Here is a 20,445-nt window from a genome sequence, read left to right on the forward strand (position 1 = left end):
ATAATTCCAATTACAGTACAAGAAATTCTATTTCGAATGAAAAAATAAATATCGTATTCTTATTTAGATACATATAATACTTGAATTATAAGTTCACAAGACACATGTACTCTTGTATCAAATTAATTATCCTATAACTCATTTTCACACAATTAACATTCAAATACATACATACATACATAAATACATACATACATACATACATATAAACATACATACATATAAGATATGAGCAATTAAGGTAACTAACACAAATGAACTCAATTTTGTTGTAATCGATTAACATGATCTTGTCAAATAATGAATTTTCATGTTTTACGGTAACAATTATGAAATTTAAAAATTTTAAACATTTTCAAGTACGTCTCTTACGAAAATATAAAATTGAAAAGAAGTGCATTTCACATTATATCACATTTTTCAATTATATAACATTTATACATTTCATTAACATATGAGTTTTGAAAATGGTTGTATCTCATATGGGTTATAAAATACAAAAACCGAAAAAACATCCTTACAACAAAGATTGTACACAAATAAAAATAATTTCTCGTAACAAAAAATATATTGTACTTCATAAACACATATACAAATTTTATAATAGTTGACGTTAGATCATGTCCGTGCCTCGCACGGGTTATAGAGCTAGTTGAATATTTTAGCTAGTGAACTGTGATCTTGCTGCAGTATTACACTGCTTTAAAACCGACATGAACATATTATGGAGAAATTATATCATAACTCAGCTTTTCGTATCTAAAACTCATCCTCTCTCTTTGCCAATATAATTTTGTTAGTTAATCTAGTTGTTAATAATTAGTTTAGTTATAAAAATCATCATCCCATTATTGTGTTCTATAACTGAATTGTTAGATATTAATTGCAATTAATACCAAGATACAAGAGAAACGATACTGTATCACTTATTTGCGATTGTGTACACTTGCACAAGTATTTTACGCAATAATACCATTAATATCAATTAACACTATCAAACTGCTTTACGTTACACCAATTATATATAGGATAATAACTATATAATTAATATAATAATAATAAATAGAAAAGAAACAATCCTGGAAAAAGTAGTAAAAAAGAAGTAAAATACAAACAAAGTGAAATTGGATACGCAGATGAGATCTATCTCTATATGAATACAAACACTCTATTTTCCCACCTACCAATTGGCTGCCTCGAAGAACAAATTGAATCGAAATCATGGGCAGCAATGCGAGTGAAAACGGCGTCGAAGAGCCACGCTCGGCTCTTATATTTCTCGGTACCGGTTGTTCGAGCGCTGTTCCCAATGCTCTTTGTCTTTTACAACCCTCCGATCCGCCTTGTCAACTTTGTTTCAACTCTCTCTCACTTCCTCCTCAACACAATCCTAATTATCGGTACATTTCATTTCTTATTTTTATTGTATTTTTTTCATCATTTTATATTTGTAATGTCATTTTTAATATTGCAATTGATTTTTTTTTTAAATTAGGTGTTTAAACTAGTTTTACATATCTGCTCTGCTGATTAGATTAAATGTTGAGAGTTCATAGCTTGCTGTTGGTTATAGTAGATTGCTATTTGTTATCGATAGATTGACGCTTGCGTGTTCGGAAATTAAGTTATAAATACAATGTAGTTTGATTTGAAAGAATAAATTAAGTTTATTAGTGTATGTGTGTTAACATTGTCACACCAGTGTGTGTAATATTAAGTTATTTCGACTTGTAGGTCAGTTGAGCAGTTCTCATGATCTGTTTTATGTTGATACGTGATATTCAATATTATCGGTATATATATGTAGTTTGCTTTAGAGGATTTAGGTTATTCAATCAGATTCAGTTGCAAATTTAATTAGTTGCAGGTAGGTTTTTGTTGTTGTATTGGTGATTGGAGTGCGTAGCTTGGTGTAAGTTATGATAGATTATTATTGTTGTTATTTTTAATAATGTTGTTGTTACTTACGACTGAATGAAATATAATTTAAAAATGCTTCTTCAGCTCGTAGGCAAGTTAGAGTGTTATGATTAGTTTAATTGTATTTGTAACAGGTGCAATACATCACTACTAATCGACTTTTGTCCAAATGATGGTGATCATAAATATATATTGATTGATGTCGGAAAGACATTCAGAGAGCAAGTACTTAGGTGGTTCACATTCCATAAGATTCCTCGAGTGGATTCTGTGAGTTCAGTTCTGATGATAGATATTGTTAAATTTGAAAGGCAATGTGATTAGGTAACTAATGCTTGTATTGACTGCAGATTCTATTGACTCATGAACATGCTGATGCCATTATGGGTCTAGATGATATACGTGCTGTACAGCCATTTAGTCCTACAAATGATATCGATCCAACTCCAATATACCTTACACAGTTTGCCATGGATAGGTACATCACACTTTTGCTCTTAATTTACAATGTCACTGTTTGCCATGGATATGGATAATTTATGGTTGCGATTCTGGTGACCGTATGGTCATTTCTCACCTTTTGTTGCTTCTGTAATCATGTCTGAGCTAAATAGTGGGTTTTTTACATGTCAGGAGCCTAAATGACAAATTTTCTAGATATTTAAGCTCATGGGGTAATTCATTACTCGTGTCTGTTTCTGTTTCCAGTTGTGGAGAGATAAACAGTTTCTTTGGACCTTGACATAATGAGTTATGCCTCTGTTGCAGTCCTATTAGTTTTTTTTTATCTCCTTGTCCTTTGTTAATTAAAATAATATCAATGTTTGAAAATCTAGAACAGTTATGGTCTCTTGAAATTACTGGAGAACCATTGAATTGCATCATATGGATGTTCACTTTCAATTAAAGACACCAGTTTTCCTAGTACGGTAGACTCAGCGATAAGTTGATGTTTGGTCTTGTGTCTAACGGGTAATAATAACCCGCGCCTTACCAGTTATCAATACACATGCTTTGTTGGATGTTGTTTCTATTCCTTACAAGGCACTCTTATAGTTTCTGGGATATGATTTGTAGGTTTTGATTGCCTAAGCTCGAAAACATGATTGTAGAGCTAAATTCATAATTATTAGGGTACATTTACTACCGAGGTGATACCAATATTCAAAGGATTAAGATATTAGTCAAGAAGTTATATACATTCTCAAACCTTAATTTAAGTTTTGTTCATCGGCATGATATATAAAAGGAAAAATCTACTTTATGACTTTTAAATCATTTGTGATAGCGTAACATTTTGCCAAGGGAATAATTATGTTTTTGTTCTTGTACTTGGTAATAATAACAAATGTTTTGGCCTCTTTATGTTTGTATTGATCCAGATGTACTTATAGTTATATCTTGCAGTTCATTGTTCTGCATTTCTGTTAGACTAATTTCTGAAACTAATATGCACTGTGTATGGCCTTTTTTAATGTCCATACCTTTAGTTACTAAAACAGTATATGGATAATGTTTGTTTATTTTGTACTTTGGTGCAGTGTAGGTGTGAAATTCCCGTATTTGCTTCCAAAAGTACTCAAGCCTGGCCAAGAAGTAAGGCGTGTTGCACAACTTGACTGGAAGATAATCGAGAACGACTATATGAAGCCATTTATTGCTTCGGGATTAAAATTTTCTCCGTTGCCGGTTAGTTTCTTAACTTATCTAATAATGTCAGCATTCTTCTTATTATTAAATTACAATGTTTTTTTTTATTATCCTCGTTTTGCAGGTAATGCACGGGGAAGATTATATATGTCTCGGCTTTCTTTTTGGTGAAAAATATAGAATAGCTTATATATCTGATGTTTCACGTTTTCTTCCCGAGACAGAGCATTGTAAGTTAGAACTGACAATTGTTTTATTACTTGAATTCAGGTCTGGAAGAAGCTTACATCCTTTTCTTGAGAAGTTTCAAGTGACTTATTAGTGATTATAATTATAATAAATAAATCAGAAACTTGCATCAATAGGAATATACTTAACGTGCATGCATATCGTATGTTATTTACTCCCCAAATCTTTTGTCTTTTTAACTTTTTGTGGCCAATTTCACCAAACTTTGACTAAATATTACATATGTATAAAATTTCTACTATTACAAAGTACATCCAATCCAATATGCATTTCTCAGATTTCCTATATAATAATAAATAACGAATAAATGTTAGTCAATGTTCGGCCATTTTGACCATAAAAAGTCAAACAGGACAAATATTTAGGACATGGAGTACATAGTATTATTATTAAAACTTTGCGTATAAGTGTCTGCTTCACGAACTCTGCTAAAGCTAATCCAGTGACATTGATTTCCTATTAGCTCAGAGAAGGGCTGTAATTCGGACCGAGCGATCTGAGTTTTGAGCCGGGAGTTTTGTCTGAATTTCTACTATTACAAAGTACATTTAAATTTAATATGAATATCTTAAATTTCTTAAATAATAATAAACAACGGATAAATGTTAGTCAATGTTTGGTCATTTTGACCACAAAAAGTCAAACAGGACAAAAAATTTGGGACATGGGTATAAAATATTCAAATTTAGTATTATTATTAAATCTTTCCATATAAGTGTCTGCTTCACGAACTCTGCTAAAGCTAATCCAGTTACTTCGATTTCCTATTAGCTCAGAGGCTGCTTTGGGTTATGCCTTGTTTATACCTTGTGCTTGTTTAGCTGATTGTGGGTCTAGCAAAAGTAATACATAGAAATGGGAAGGCTGTGATGGCTGTTGACTGCCCAAGCATACTTATGAGCAGTGATTTAAACTTCTAGGCATCTTTAAGTTTGCCTTTATAGATTGTTGTGTAGTCATATTATTTTAACTTCTTAAAAAAAGCATTTTCTATTAAATTATAGACTTGGAGGTGCTTCATTACTGCACCTCACTGCTTCACGGATAAACTTAATGCAATCATGTGAGTTGAATGTGTTGATATATTTTTTACATCAGACATTCCTTACGGTTGTGCAGATATCTCGAAAGATGGTGGTGGTCAGTTGGATCTTCTTATATTAGACACACTGTACAAGGTCAGTTCTAACTTTGTTGCTGTACTTTCTTTCGTGATTTTCTAGGGGTTTTCCTGTTGTCACCTAATGCATGAATCTGGGACTTTTTGGGGGAATTGTTCGAGTGAACTATCATTATTGGTGTACTCTGTTTTTAAATAAATTTAGATCAAATTAATACAGACTCCTCAGCTTCCATATCGATCTCAAAAATGCATTTAACCCATCTGATAAGTCCTGGGTACATGTACAACTTTGACTAGAATGTTTAGATATAGTTTTTGACAAGCAGTTTCTATATTGTACTTGTAAACACCAATCGATTTTTTTAATGAATCAGTCATATGGGTATCTGCATGTTTGAATTAAAAAATTATGATTAACAAGAGGGGATTTATTGTACATTGGAGTACTGAAGAACGTTATGAATCATTATTTTAAAATGTGCACAGTAGTGCACTAGTCATTCACCTTTAGTTGTCGAAACAAATGGGCCAAGAGTAGGCTAAACACCACAGCCTGCACTCTAGCGTTGGCTATGGATGATTGCGCCCTATCTTCAAACATGCTTTTATCTCTATTTGATATACTTTGCCTTATGAAATTTAAATGCTTTTCTCCCGTTTTTACTCTATATTGGAGCCTGTTAAATTCTAAGTTGCATGTTTTCTTGCATCAATATTTATGCAGAATGGGTCACATAATACTCACTTTTGCTTTCCCCAGGTTTGTTCAACTCCTTTACCATTGCATGTGCTTATAATTTTTATCTTAAACTTGTTTCAAATTTATTCATGATGAAGAGCGTGCTTATTTATAGACTCTGGAAGCTGTAAAAAGGTTGAAACCGAAGCAAGCTTTCTTCATTGGAATGACACATGAATTTGATCACCAAAGGGACAATGAGTTTCTTGCGGAATGGTCTAAGAGGTATGCAGTTGTAAGGTTTTACTTATATAAACTTAGAATTTGCAACTAATATGATAACTTAATACAACTGGATAACCACTGAGAAAAGCACACTCAAATTACGATGAATTACAATACGCGAGTTCACTTGCTGGAGCTTTCAAGAGGCCCAGATCTCTCCAATACTCAGAAAATAACACACAATATCGATTCCCTAATCTCCCCTCTGGTCCCCCTTTTTACGCCCTTCACCTATATTCCATATTGCAATATTTAATTAATTAAAATGCTCAGCATTTCCCTTTCTGCCCTTCCCATATGCAATGTCGCCTTTACCCTTCCGCTTTTGTCTTTGATTTGTCACTACTGCTTTCGGCTGGGGAACACGATGTATTACATTACCTTCCCCCCAAAGCCTCACCTTGTCCTCAAGGTGGAAGAGAGGAAACCTGGCAGCGGTCGTACTTACATCCTCTCAGGTAGCTTCAAACTCTGGTAAGTGGTAACCCCTTCCATTTGATTAGAGCTTCCATGCGCCCTGTTGAGGCTGATCCCAGACTACGAACGGCTAACAGCTGGTCCGGCTCCACCACCATTTCCATCTTTGAGTTCAATTGTTCAGGTCCGGCTCCATTACCATTTCCATCTCTGAGTTAAACTGTTCAGGAATTGTTGTTGTCACTGGTGACACACCCACATCCCGTCTTAACTGCGAAACATGAAAAACAGAGTGTACCTTGAGGTACTGGGTAACTGCAGTTTATAGGCAATTTGTCCCACATTTTGAACTATCTCGAAGGGCCCATAGAACTTGACTGCTAATTTCTCAAACGGTCTTCTTGCTAAGGACCTCTGCCTATATGGCTGGATTTTGAGATATACTTTCTCCCCCACTGCAAATTGTTCATCGTTTCGTTTTAAATCGGCATAGGCCTTCATCTGTTGTTGGGCTTTCAGTAGATTAAAAGAGCCATAAATTTTGGATTTTTGGTTATTTTGGTAGCCGAACCGAATTTTAAAATATGGTTAGGTAACCGACCAAATTTGATTCGGTTCGGTATTTGGAAATGAAAATCCTTTTATTTGGATATTTGAATATCCGAAATAATTTCGGTTCGGACTCCAAATATCCGAATGCCCACCCCTACTGCGCAACTGTTCTGTGAGAGGCTGTGCAAGTTGGGCATAACCCGCTACATACTTTCGGTAATACCCGGTGAGTCCCAAGAATCCCCTAAGTTCCTTTAAACACCTCGGTATAGATTTTACCTTGTCCTGATCCACAGACACCCCATTTTTTGAGATCACATGACCTAGGTAAGCTACCTCTTCCCTCCCAAATGTACATTTTTTTAAATTAACCACAAGTTGATGTTGCAGCGTTGCTAAAACCCGCTGGAGGTGTTCTTGTGAGCAGCCTCTGACACACTAACACTATACACCAAAATGTTGTCAAAGAACACTAGCAAAAACTTCGTGAAGTATGGCCGAAAAACATCATTCATTAATGATTGGAATGTCGCCAGAGCATTCATTAACCCAAAGGCCATTACAAGGAATTCGTAATGCCCATCATGCGTCCGGAATGCAGTTTTATGTGTGTCCTCGGGCTTAATCAAAATCTGATGGTAACCGGCTTTCAAGTCCAACTTAGAAAACACATGTGCCCCATGTAGCTCGTCCAATAGTTCATCAATAACAGGTATTAGGTACCAGTCCGGGACGGTGTCCTTGTTTAACGCTCGATAATCCACACAAAAACGCCATGAGCCGTCTTTTTTCTTGACTAGGAGTACTGGACTTGAGAATGAACTCTTGGATGGTTTAATGATTCCCGCCTTCAACATTTCTTGAATTAATCGTTCAATCTCATCTTTTTGTGATTGAGGATAACGGTGAGGCCTAACCCCCACTGGATTGCTACCTTCTTTGAGGTTGATGGAGTGTTCCCTACGTCGGGAAGGAGGCAGGCCTGTTGGCTCAGTGAAAACCTCCTTATACTGCTGCAAAACAGGAGCTAAGTACCCTGGACCTCTGGTTCAGTAATTCTGCCCCCCTCATGATCTTTATTCATTTGCCCCACCCTCTCATTAATCTCCACCCAGAATCCCTGTTTTTCCTTATGAACCTCTTTCAACGTTGCCTTGAGCGAAATTTGTGACCGCACCAATAGCGGATCACCCACCAATGTCACCGTGTTCTCCCCCAAATCAAACTGCATAACCTGTGATTTCCAATTCGTAACTACCGTACCCAGCTTCAATCCACTGCACACACAAGATTACGTCGGACTTCCCCAATTTCAAGGGCAAGAAATCCTTCCGTATAACGACTCCTCCATCCAACTCTAACAACATATCCCTACACACATGCTTCCCTCTGATAGAATCACCATTTCCTAATGAAACATCAAACCCTCCTAACGCGATGATCGGGATCTGCAATTCTTCCACCTTATCTAGTGACACGAATTGTGTGTCGCACTCGGATCTATTATAACAATGACCTCGTTGTTCCCCACTAAACCTCGCAGTTTCATGGTTTTGGGATTAGATATGCCTATCTCATAATTTAGAGATACTTCAGGGTGCAGTGGTACCTCGGTGTTGATTTCCCGATTTGGCGACATAGGTGTCTCACTTCCTGCCTCGTCAGTGCTTTCCTCGTTGTCCTCGTCCCCTAAAATCACGGTGAGCTCCCGTTGGCGGCAACGGTGTCCAATGTCTGGTCGTCGCACTGGAAACACTACCCCTTGGCTTTCTTTTCTTGCAACTCTTTCTCAGGCCATTTCCATGGCTTGTTCTAGGCTGAGGGGACTTAGCAGCCTAACTTCTGCCCTTATATCCTCCCTGAGGCCATTCAAAAACTGTCCCATTAAGATTTTTTCCGATATTTTCTCAAGCAGAGCTGCTGTTTCAATAAATTGCAGCCTATATTCAGCTACCGTACTAGTTTGTGATGTGGCTAATCACTGCTCATATAGCGATTCCCCAGAAAATGTCCTCAACTGTCTAAGAATGAAACCCTTAAGATCGGTCCAACGCCTTATGGGATGGAGGTTTTTTTCCCATTGGAACCACCTGAGCGCATCCCCTTCCAATGCCACCACCACAGCCTCCAACCGTTCTTCATCCGTTCAAACGGTAAAAATTAAAATACCTGTCCACCCTCAACAACCATCTATCCGGGTCCGTTCCATCAAATAACGGCATATCAAGTTTACGATAACACCAATTACCCGGTCCTCCTCCAGAACCACACCCACCTGCATGCCCTCGCCCCATCTGCGGACTCCCAAACAACCCCTCACCCTCCAAATCTTTTAGGCAGTTTGGTTCTCCTTTTTTAACAGATAATTCTGTTTGATTTCTACTCGTCTCCATATTCTCCGATGCCTGTAATTGAACCGATTAAATGGCTGTCAACGTCGATCTGATTTCAGATTGGAGCCGATCCTGTTCGTTCTTCATCGTGAAAATCAAAATCTCATGTTGCTCTCTTGCTCGAGATATGATCCCCTCTAATCGACTCACCAACCGTTCCATATTGGCCCCCGTTTTCTTCGCCGTCTCCGCTTGGCCCTGAAGCAATAATTCCACCAATGAATGTTTCATAACTCCCACCGCCTTCTCCACCTCGTGGGCTACCAGATCTATTACCTTTGATTCCATGTTACCCTCTATTTCTTCTAGCTCTTCTACCCGTTGATTTATTGTTGGAGTCGTCGGTGCCATGGATCGTGGCGGCTCTGATACCACTTGTAAGGTTTTACTTATATAAATTCAGAATTTGCAACGAATATGATACCTTAATAACAACTGGATAACCACAGAGAGAAGCACACTCAAATTACGATGAATTACAATACGTGAGTTCACTTGCTGGAGCTTTCGAGAGGCCCAGATCTCTGCAATACTCAGAACATAACACACAATATCGATGCCCTAATCTCCCCTCCTGTCACCCTTTTTGCGTCCTTCACCTATTTTCCATATTGCAATAATTAATTAATTAAAATTCTCAGCATTTCCTATCTGCCCTTCTCATATGCAATGTCGCTTTTAAGTTTTACCCTTCCGCTTTTGTCTTTGATATGTCACTAATGCTTTCGGCTGGGGTATACGATGTATTACAACAGTCTGGCTTTTCTTCCATTATTTCGTCAGTGTACAGTCTGGCTTTTCTTCACTTGCTGGAGCTTTCGAGAGGCCCAGATCTCTGCAATACTCAGAACATAACACACAATATCGATGCCCTAATCTCCCCTCCTGTCACCCTTTTTGCGTCCTTCACCTATTTTCCATATTGCAATAATTAATTAATTAAAATTCTCAGCATTTCCCATCTGCCCTTCTCATATGCAATGTCGCTTTTAAGTTTTAAGTTTTACCCTTCCGCTTTTGTCTTTGATATGTCACTAATGCTTTCGGCTGGGGTATACGATGTATTACAACAGTCTGGCTTTTCTTCCATTGTTTTCGTCAGTGTACATTTTGTTCTATTTGTCTAATAAAATTATGAAATAATTCTAATTTGTGGCCTTTTCTTACTTCTTGAACAAATCTACTAAGATAATATGGTCACTAATAGCTTAAGCTTTACCTATTTACAGAGAAGGAATTCCAGTTCAGCTTGCACATGATGGATTGAAAATCCCGGTAGACCTTTCATGAGGTAAAGATCTAATGTGTTACATGTGTGTCTTGTACTTAATTTAAGAATAGTGAAATATATAATTTTAAATAATACAACTTTAGTAGTTAACCTCTCAGACATTGTCGTCTTTACATAAAAGAGTGCTTGTAGACGTGTTTTATGTGTACCAAATGTCTCGAGGATCCGAACTGGTAATAAAACATAATTTTTGTATTTATTATTAAATTAGTTCAAACCTGCAGTGTACTTATTTTTTGTTTTATATGTGGGGCTAGTAGTTTCTCAAATATGCAGTAGCTTAGTAGGTTACTTATATTAAGCGGAAACTGTTAAAGGGCTTAATTTGTTAAAGGTCTTGATCCATACTATTAGGTTTCTATTCATATATATATATATATATAATTCCCACATTAATAAGACTTGAATATTGAGATTTTTTTTTTGATATTCAAAATGAGGCTCTTTCATGGGTTGCGAACTTGCCATCCAGAGTTTATCTCCCTTCTGCTGTTGATAAACCCGTAGGGCTAGTAGATTTTTTTAGTAATCGACCCAAGTTCAATCTTTATATCATTTTATACCATATATCATCGGCGGAAGACACTTTTTTGCGGGAGCACTGTTCATCACTAAATACTATTAACATCAGATTGGAAAAAAAATGAGAGGTAAGAAGAAATAATCTTCCGGAGTTTGCAACCGAAATCTGTCGCCACGTGCAAGTGCCATTGCCGAATCTGTCTCTCTCTGTTAACAACCCTCATACACACATAATTCTTGTTTAACCTATGTCTCCATACATAGAACTCGAAATGAAGACGGTGAAAGATGATAATTATTTTCATGAGGATGGATGTGTGACTTCTTGGACTATGAAGTTTGTGTTCATCGTCGAAACAAGTTATTTGAATATGGGATTGTGTTGCGTGAGTTAAAAGCACTCTATGAAGTTAAAGTTGAATGGTTGAACAAGCGCAAAATTGAATCGAGAAATTAAGGCGGGAAAAGACGTGATTACGAGGGGCATGAAAAGTTTAATAAATCCTTGTTATTGAGAATGATAAGAATAAATTAAAGAATGTAGAAATAATCAAGGGAGATGAAATGGTATTAGCAATTGGGCACATAGAAGATATTAATATATAAAATCAATTGCATGAGGATAATATGGTCTTACTATATTCTATGAATTACGTAGATTACAAAACTGAAGTTTCATTAGACATTGTTATAATATTAAAAAAAAATTGTGATAAATATTCCAATTCAAAGAAATGAAATTTTAAAGTCACAATAGAGGTTGATTATATGGATTTTATCATTCCATAAGATCTATTCAGCCTCCTTCACTTGCAAGTTTTACAGTTCGTTGCACCTGAATTGTTCCTCAGGAGGTACAACAAAGATAGAAGTTCCCTTTTGTTTTCATTCCCCATTAGTGGGGGCTAGGGTTTAGAGCAATGACTTCAAGAAACATCACTTGCAGAAGGGAGAGGAGAGACCCAATTCGATAATTTAATACAGTACCTCAAAATTAAGTGGGGATTACAATGCCAATATATGAATAAAAACCCTAACAATATAACCTAATGGACTAAGACCTGATACCAAGTGGGCTTATTATAAATAATTTACTACATACCGATAAACTACTAGCCCTAAATATAAAACAAATAAATATATTAATTTCTCTACTATATAAAAATAAACTATCTACTAATATAAATATAAGTTCCCTTTTATTTGTGGTCACTCGGAAAATTAGCAAAAACAAAAAGTTCCCTTTTATTTTCATTCCCCATCAGTGGGGGCTAGGGTTTAGGATAATGAATTCAGGAAACAATCTCGCGCAGAGATAACACACGAGTACCAATAATGGTAATCTGATTTGAGTACAATAACAGATCCCTATTTATTATAATCCTACACAATATATCTGTTATATTCCTTGGCGTAGGATCTAGTCACATGCCTTGACAAAAAGGTTCGTTTAGATAAATCTATAGTGAACTAGTTTAAGCAAGACTAGTCCTTGACAGAGCCCTCTTACACAAAACTTTGAATCCAGAAAAAAATTTCCTTCTTATTCCCTGTTCCATGTTATAAAAGCTACATATAATAGACTCTGACCAGATCCTAAATTACAGGCAATATTTTAGGATCATAACTAGTGAAATAATAGCAATAGTGGAAAGCATATAAATCAGATAATTCAAAATATCAAATACAATCTTCTTGTTTTCCTTTCCTTCCTGCATTATGCAGATTTGTTTCTTCTTCTTTCATAACGCCGCCCAATAAAAGCATCCATATCATCACTCCCCACCTCGCCTTTTAGCTTGTCCTCAAGCTTAAATTCTGGATAAACAGCTTGGAAGTGTTCTAAAGGTTCCCAAGTTGCATTCTCATGAGAGTTTCCTTCCCACAGTACTATAGACTGAGGGATTGGTAAAGCTTTTCTCTCAAATACAGGTGGCAGATTGCTCACATTACCTGACGGAGGTCCTTTATATTCTTTGAGCAGAGACACGTGAAAAACATCATGTATTCTACTATCTTCAGGAAGTTCCAGCTTATATGCAACAACTCCTATTTTAGCCAGGATTCTATAAGGCCCAAAATATTTTGGAAGTAGTTTATGGTACTTCTGTCAAGCTATTGTCAATTGACGATAGGGCTGAAGGCGCAGCCATACCCATTCTCCAACTGAAAAAGTTAATTCGCGATGACCAGAATCATATGCGTTTTTCATCCGTTGTTGAGCCTGTAAAAGTTTGTCACGAGCAATCTTGAGTATTGTGTCTCGTTCTTGTAGAGCTTTATCCACTTCTTCGACCCGTGTAGAACCAGGTGTATAAGAAAGAAGTCGAGGAGGCTCTCTTCCATAAACCAAATGAAACGGGGTAGTGCCAAGAGAAGTGTGAAAAGATGTGTTGTAATAGTATTCGGCCCAAGGCAGCCAAGTAACCCATTGTTGCGGTCGATCTCCGGTGAGACATCGTAGATACATTTCAATAGTGCGATTAACAACTTCAGTTTGACCGTCAGATTGGGGATGATAAGCCGAGGTAAAGGCAAGCTTAGATCCACTAAGGCGAAATAACTCTTTCCAAAACAAACTAAGAAGTACCTTGTCTCTGTCGGACACTATTGATTCAGGCAGTCCATGAAGACGAAACACCTCGGTAAAGAAGGTAGTGGCAATAGAGATAGCAGTATATGGATGAGCCAGTGGAATAAAATGAGCATACTTGGAAAGTCGGTCGACCACCACCATTAAAACTGATTTACCCCGAACCTTAGGTAATCCTTCAACAAAGTCCATAGAGATGTCAGCCCAAACTTGTTGTGGAACGGTAAGGGGCTGAAGCAAACCCGCTGGTTGGAGGTTTTGCCATTTGTGGCGTTGGCAAACCAAACAATTTTGCACAAATTCCAATACAACACGTTTCATTCCCTTCCAATAAAAATCATGATGAATGCGTTGAATAGTTTTTTGCCCACCTTCATGAGCCATATCATGGATGGCTGAAATAATGGTAGAAATAAGCGGTGATGTAGGTAGAAGATATATCTTTCCCTTATAAAATATCAGCTTGTCCCTTACATACCAAGCTGCCCCTAACTCCCCCTGTTCAATACGCTGTTGCGATTGTAGTAATTCTTGAGAGGTGGATATTTCGCTTCGAATTGCATCAAGGATTTCAACTTGTGGAAAAGAGATTGCCATAAGTTGCATGGAGTTTCAATCGCATCTAGACAACGCATCTGCCGCTTTATTCAACCTTCCTGCCTTAAACTCAACGCGAAAATCAAAACCCATTAGTTTGCTGATCCAGTGCTGTTGTGGGGATGTAGTGATCCGCTGCTCCAGCAAATATTTAAGGCTAAAATGATCATTCTGACAAGGAAGTGCCTGCCCCATAGATACGGTCGCCAATGAGAAATCGCCTTTGCCAAACCTATCAATTCTTGCTCATATGCAGCAAGTTTAATATGACGATCAACAATTTTACGGCTAAAAAAAGCAACAGGATGACCAGTTTGCTGTAGCACAACCCCAAACCCGATGCCAGAAGCATCACATTCAACTACAAACTCCTCTTCAAAATTGGGCAGCTTCAAGACGGGGGCTGTTGAGAGAGAATTCTTTAAGCTATTGAATGCATTGTCAGCTTCTGGGCTCCACTTGAACGAATTTCTCTTCAACAAACTAGTTAATGGCGCAGCCACATGTCCATAATCCTTAATAAATTTCCGGTAGTATCCGGCCAAACCAAGAAAACCTCGTAAAGCCTTGGTAGATTGAGGAGTAGGCCAATCAGTAATTGCCTTAATTTTTGTATTATCAACCTCAACACCAGCCCCATGGATGACATGTCCAAGATAAATTACTTTTGACTCGCCGAAACTACATTTAGACTTCTTAAGAAACAACAAGTTAGAGTGTAAGAGTTCAAAGACTATACTTATATGTTGCATATGTTCAACCCACGTTTTACTATAAATCAATATATCGTCAAAGAAGACCAATACAAACTTACGTAAATAGGACTTGAAAACTTCATTCATCATACTCTGAAAGGTGGAAGGGCCATTTGTAAGGCCAAAGGGCATGACCAGAAACTCAAAATGACCGTGATGAGTTCTAAAAGTTGTCTTCGCTATATCTTCTGAGGCCACCCTGATTTGATAAAAACCTGCTCGTAAATCCAACTTTGTGAAGTACTGTGCTCCATGGAGTTCATCTAATAACTCATCCACTGTTGGTATGGGGAATTTATCCTTAACAGTGCTAGAATTAAGCTAAAGATAATCCACACAAAAACGCCATGTGCCATCTTGTTTCTTCACTAAAAGGACCGGGGAAGAGAAGGGAGATTTACTTGGACGGATGATCCCTTGATGTAACATTTGTTCGCATTGTTTTTCAATTTCATCTTTCTGAAAATGCGGGTACCGTTAAGGTCGCACTACAACAGGCCCTTTTCCAGGTAAAAGATGTATATGATGATCACTTTCACGGCTAGGAGGCAAACCTGAAGGCTCCATAAATAAATCTGCAAATTCGGACAACAAATTATCCAATATTACCGTAGCTGAATTATGTGTCTGCATCAAACTAAGTCGTGGTTCTGCTATAGGAGGCTGCCCTCGCCATAAAACTTTATGTCCGTTTAGAACAAATTGCATAGTCAAAGAACTGAAATCCCACAAAATCGGTCCGAGGGTGCATAACCATTTTACTCCTAAGACCACATCAAACCCCTTGAGTGGAATAGTATAAAAATATGCTTGAAAATTATCGTTTGCAACTTGAAGGAAAACTGACTTGCATATTCCCATGCTTGGTACACGTTCTCCATTTGCCATACATACTTGTAGTCCTGGTCTTTTCCACACTTTCAGTCCCAAACTGGGAATTAACCCCTCTCGCAAGAAGTTATGTGTGCTGCCGGAGTCTACCAATACGGAATCAGTAACACCAGATACTTCGGCTAATACCTGCATGGTAGGAGAATTGCGAGTTCCTCTGATGGCATTTAAAGAAATTCCAAGGTCTGCCGTTAGGTCTTCTTCTGATTCAGCATCATCATCAGGAACCTCGATCCAAAATAACCGCTTGCATTTATGTCCTTGTTTATAGGATTCATCGCAGTTATAACAAAGTCCCTTAGCCCTTCGTTCAGCCATTTCTGCTCGCGTTAACCTTTTAATAAACTGTGTAGAAGTGCTCACCTTGTTACTGCCTCCACTTGGTTTTCCAGATTGTCCCCCGCCTTTGGTACGTATATTCTTGTTAGAAGTAGCAACAGATTCATTGTTGTTGGATTTGGGAACAGGCCAACCTAAATTAGCTCGTGATGTTAAGATTCCTTGTGAAACTATTTGCTTCCGTTCCAAGGCACGTGCCATATTCATCGCAATTCCAAGGTTCCCTGGTTGCTGCAACTCAATATCAATCCTAAGTTCTTCTTTCAATCAAGCAGTAAAAAGATTCACTTGCTGACGTGGGGTAAGATCTGAGCACCTGGCCAATAATGATTGAAATTGGCGTTGATAATCTTCGACAGATCCGGCCTGTTTAAAATTGACTAACTCCCCCAAAAGGTTATTACTCATGGGTGGTCCAAATCGCACATGACAAAATTCCTTAAACTGTTCCCAGTTCAGTTCTGGCTCCTCCTGTTCTATCTGATCAAACCACAATTGTGCCTCTCCTAGTAAATGAAAAGCAAGTAGTCCTATCTTATCTCCTTCCGCAATCTTTTGGTTGATGAAGAACTTTTCGCATTTTTTAACCATCCTAAAGGGTCATCAGTGCCATCATAAGTAGGGAATTCCATTTTAGAATACCGAGGTACCATAGTTCCTCCCATCTGCGATTCAGATCTGCTTTTCACTCCTGAACTTCCTTGGTCGTCATTGATCTTACTGTTTTGTCCTTCAATGTTGTCCTTGTCGCCTCCGCCCACTTTACTTTTCTCTCTGACTGAATTTGACAACTCTGCCATCTGTTCTTCCAGCGCTCGTTGTCGTATAGCCATCTGTTCCATGAAGGCCTCAAGTTTGGTTATCGGATTCGTTGTGTCACCCATGACGCCTAGCTCTGATACCAAGATGTTATGTCCCTTGGCGTAGGATCTAGTCACATAGGATCTAGTCACAGGCCTTGCCAAAAAGGTTCGTTTAGATAAATCTATAGTGAACTAGTTTAAGCAAGACTCGTCCTTGACAGAGCCCTCTTACACAAAACTTTGAATCTAGAAAAAAATTTCCTTTTTATTCCCTGTTCCATGCTTTATATAAAAGCTACATATAATAGACTCTGACCAGATCCTAAATTACAGGCAATATTTTAGGATCATAACTAGTGAAATAATAGCAACAGTGGAAAGCATATAAATCAGATAATTCAAAATATCAAATACAATCTTCCTGATTTCCTTTCCTTCCTGCATTATGCAGATTTGTTTCTTCTTCTTTCATAACGCCGCCCAATAAAAGCATCCATATCAATATCCTGCCAGAATAAAACTCTAAAAGAAAACATTCCTACATAAAAGGTACCTATACTATATTTATTATTAATTAGTTTGGGAATAATTTAAATGGCTTCCAAACTCCAAAGCCTTTTATATTGTTCCCAAATTGTTTCTTTGGGCCTTTCTAAACGTTGTCCCGCATCAAACACTGTAATTACTGATTAGAATTTAAGATGGGCTGTTCGTGGAATTGATCTGAAGTAATTAGCTAGTTACACTGCAGTGACGGTTATGTCAATTGTTAACCTAGTGCAACTACCTGGAGGAGTCTCTCGTAATTTAGAAGTACATCACAGCCGGAAATGTATTTCTTGTGACTTTTTGTGTCTTCAAGATTATCTTAATATGTAACGCTTGGTAAAATAAATCCATATCAAAATAAATGATGATTTACAGATCTTCAAATTGATGTAAAACCTATTTAGTGCTGTGAAATTATGTCCTTGAGCATTTGCAGAATTTGTATAGTATATTTGAAAAAGAAATAGGATATGCGTGAGTGAGGTCCGGAGGTCCATTCTAGTAATAGCTTACCAATTACTACTACACAGTCTCTAATTAAACTATTATTGAGAATAAATTGTTGGGTGGTGGTCTAGTTCTTAACTTTGCATATGTTTATATTGTATTCCAGATTATCGAGATTACTTTTTATTTTATTATTATTATTATCATTGCTAACAGATTATGGGTTACTAGTAATGACCTTGTTATAAATTGTAGGTTTAGTTTCTAGAATCTCTGTGATAAAATTCAGCGATGAGGTAACTGACATTCTATTAATGAACACTTTCTTTATGGTCCGTCCGCAGGTTGATCAGAGGACATAGTTTGGTAAAGTTTCTGTGCAGCGTAAATAGGTGGTTTTCTGAATACCTTCTTTGAAATTCACCAATGCATCATATCCTTGATGAATAGAAAATACTGGCAAGTAATATCTTGTTACATCTTATGTTTATTATAACAGGGGACAAACATATTTATACACTTCAATTTCATCCCTGATGTATGTTTAGAATTGCATTCTTAAAGTATCATTCCAAATTTCGTTTACTAAGAATAACTCAACTAACCGAATGTAACATAGTTCAGTTATACGAACTTTAAGAAATTTGTAAGTTCTGGCAAGTTCAGATCAAGTAATAAGCAGCTGAAAATTAGTATGCGGGGCTGATTAGAAAAGTCTATACATATTTTTTTAGATCATGTAAATTGTAGAGGCTTCAAGCAACTTTGATTAAAGTCCACACGTGAATGAAAATGAAAGAAAAAGATAAGAGGGGCCGGTATTACTCATTGGAAAGTTGAAGGACAAATATTATGTTTCAGTCCAACTCATTTACCGGTGATTGAGGGATCTTGAAATGATGAAATCACATTAACATTACATTTCTTCTAAACACACTATATTTCTTGTTATTGAATTTAAAATTTGCTACAAGTCAAATTACTTTCCGTTTGAGGTAATAATTGGATTTTAAAGTGGGAAATAAGGACACTTGCACAAGAACAAGACTGAAGAGGATGGAAAACTAAGCACCTTTCCATTATATATGTTCTCGAGTTAATTATTTAGTGGTGTTGGAAAAAAATGGTAAATGATAAATTTATTTTGAGTGTGATTCGAAGATATTAGGACTATATAGATGTACTATTAATTGAAGAGTTATATGTTACATGGTCTATGCGCTAATGACATATGAGTTCATTAACATACAATATTTCCAGACGGTACTAACCCAGTAATAACAAAACCAAAGTTCCGGTATATATAATACAATAAGATTGCAATTCTTTTTCTATAAAATTGTAATGTTCTCGACTATGTGTAATATATTAAAACAAAATATACTCTTACATCATCATATCTTATATCATCATATCTTATATGTCAAACTTCCTTTAAAAACTTATATCATCAAATTTATGTGTCAAACTCTCTTCGATTTTGCTGATATCATCTTCAACTAACAATCTTCTCCTCATTTAATTTACTTTCAATCACTCTCTTTTATTTATTACCTATATTAATTATCTCTCTTATTTATTTCTCATTCTCTTTCGTCCTCATTTTTATATTCTTAAATTAATAATTTTTAATAATTGTATTTTCTTCACTAATTGTATGTTATTCAAACTTAATTTTATTTGCATCAATATTTATTATTATATTTTAATATTTAATAAAAAATTCATAATAAATATTTGTAATTTGGATAATATTATTTTTTACTCTCATTATTTTATATTAAAAAATTATATTAATATATATAATTCAAATTAAACTATTTCAATATAATTTTTTTAAAAATAATTATAATATAATCGGATATTGGTCCGGGAACTAATCCAGTAAAAATATATACATACTTACAAATAATAAATAATTGCACAAATTGTGGGTATGCATTTATAAACATGGCCATACTCCGTTCAACATGACCATACTTATTTCAACAAAGGAAATAAAGCATGGCTTTGCTTTGCTTTGCTTATTTCAGTTGTACAACTGCAGAACGAAAACGAGCCGAAAAAAATACTTTCACACTGAAGCGGGCAACACTTGGACTTGGGCAGTCACCGGTCAAACAACGACGCTCATGAATCTATCTAAATCTATAATTAGAATAAATAATTAATTGTAGTCAAAACATTGACCACATATATATATATATATATATATGATGTATATACTGTAATTACGTATGGTGGTGCCTAGCAAGGACAAAGAGAAACATGAGGCACATGTGAATGTGAATTGAGAAAGCTACAGGCCACAGGGCTCTGAGTCCCCACTTGACAACTTCCGTGTAATTAATCCGCTTTATTTCCACCTTGTTAAAATACAAATCGTACTG

The 20,445-nt window shown here is 36.5% G+C and overlaps 1 protein-coding gene across 1 annotated transcript; it reads left to right on the forward strand.

Annotated features, from left to right (window-relative positions):
- The first annotated feature begins 1,111 nt into the window (after positions 1–1,111).
- LOC141687197 (putative hydrolase C777.06c) lies at positions 1,112–18,752 on the forward strand. Its single transcript, XM_074492393.1, has 10 exons — positions 1,112–1,400; positions 2,055–2,190; positions 2,271–2,398; positions 3,462–3,609; positions 3,695–3,800; positions 4,939–4,997; positions 5,667–5,702; positions 5,797–5,906; positions 10,498–10,559; positions 18,400–18,752. The coding sequence occupies exons 1-9, from the start codon at positions 1,222–1,224 to the stop codon at positions 10,556–10,558; spliced, it is 963 nt and encodes a 320-aa protein (XP_074348494.1). The 5' UTR covers positions 1,112–1,221; the 3' UTR covers position 10,559; positions 18,400–18,752.
- Positions 18,753–20,445: the final 1,693 nt, after the last annotated feature.

Source organism: Apium graveolens, chromosome 9 (genome assembly GCF_009905375.1).
Source record: "Apium graveolens cultivar Ventura chromosome 9, ASM990537v1, whole genome shotgun sequence".
Lineage (NCBI taxonomy): Eukaryota > Viridiplantae > Streptophyta > Magnoliopsida > Apiales > Apiaceae > Apium > Apium graveolens.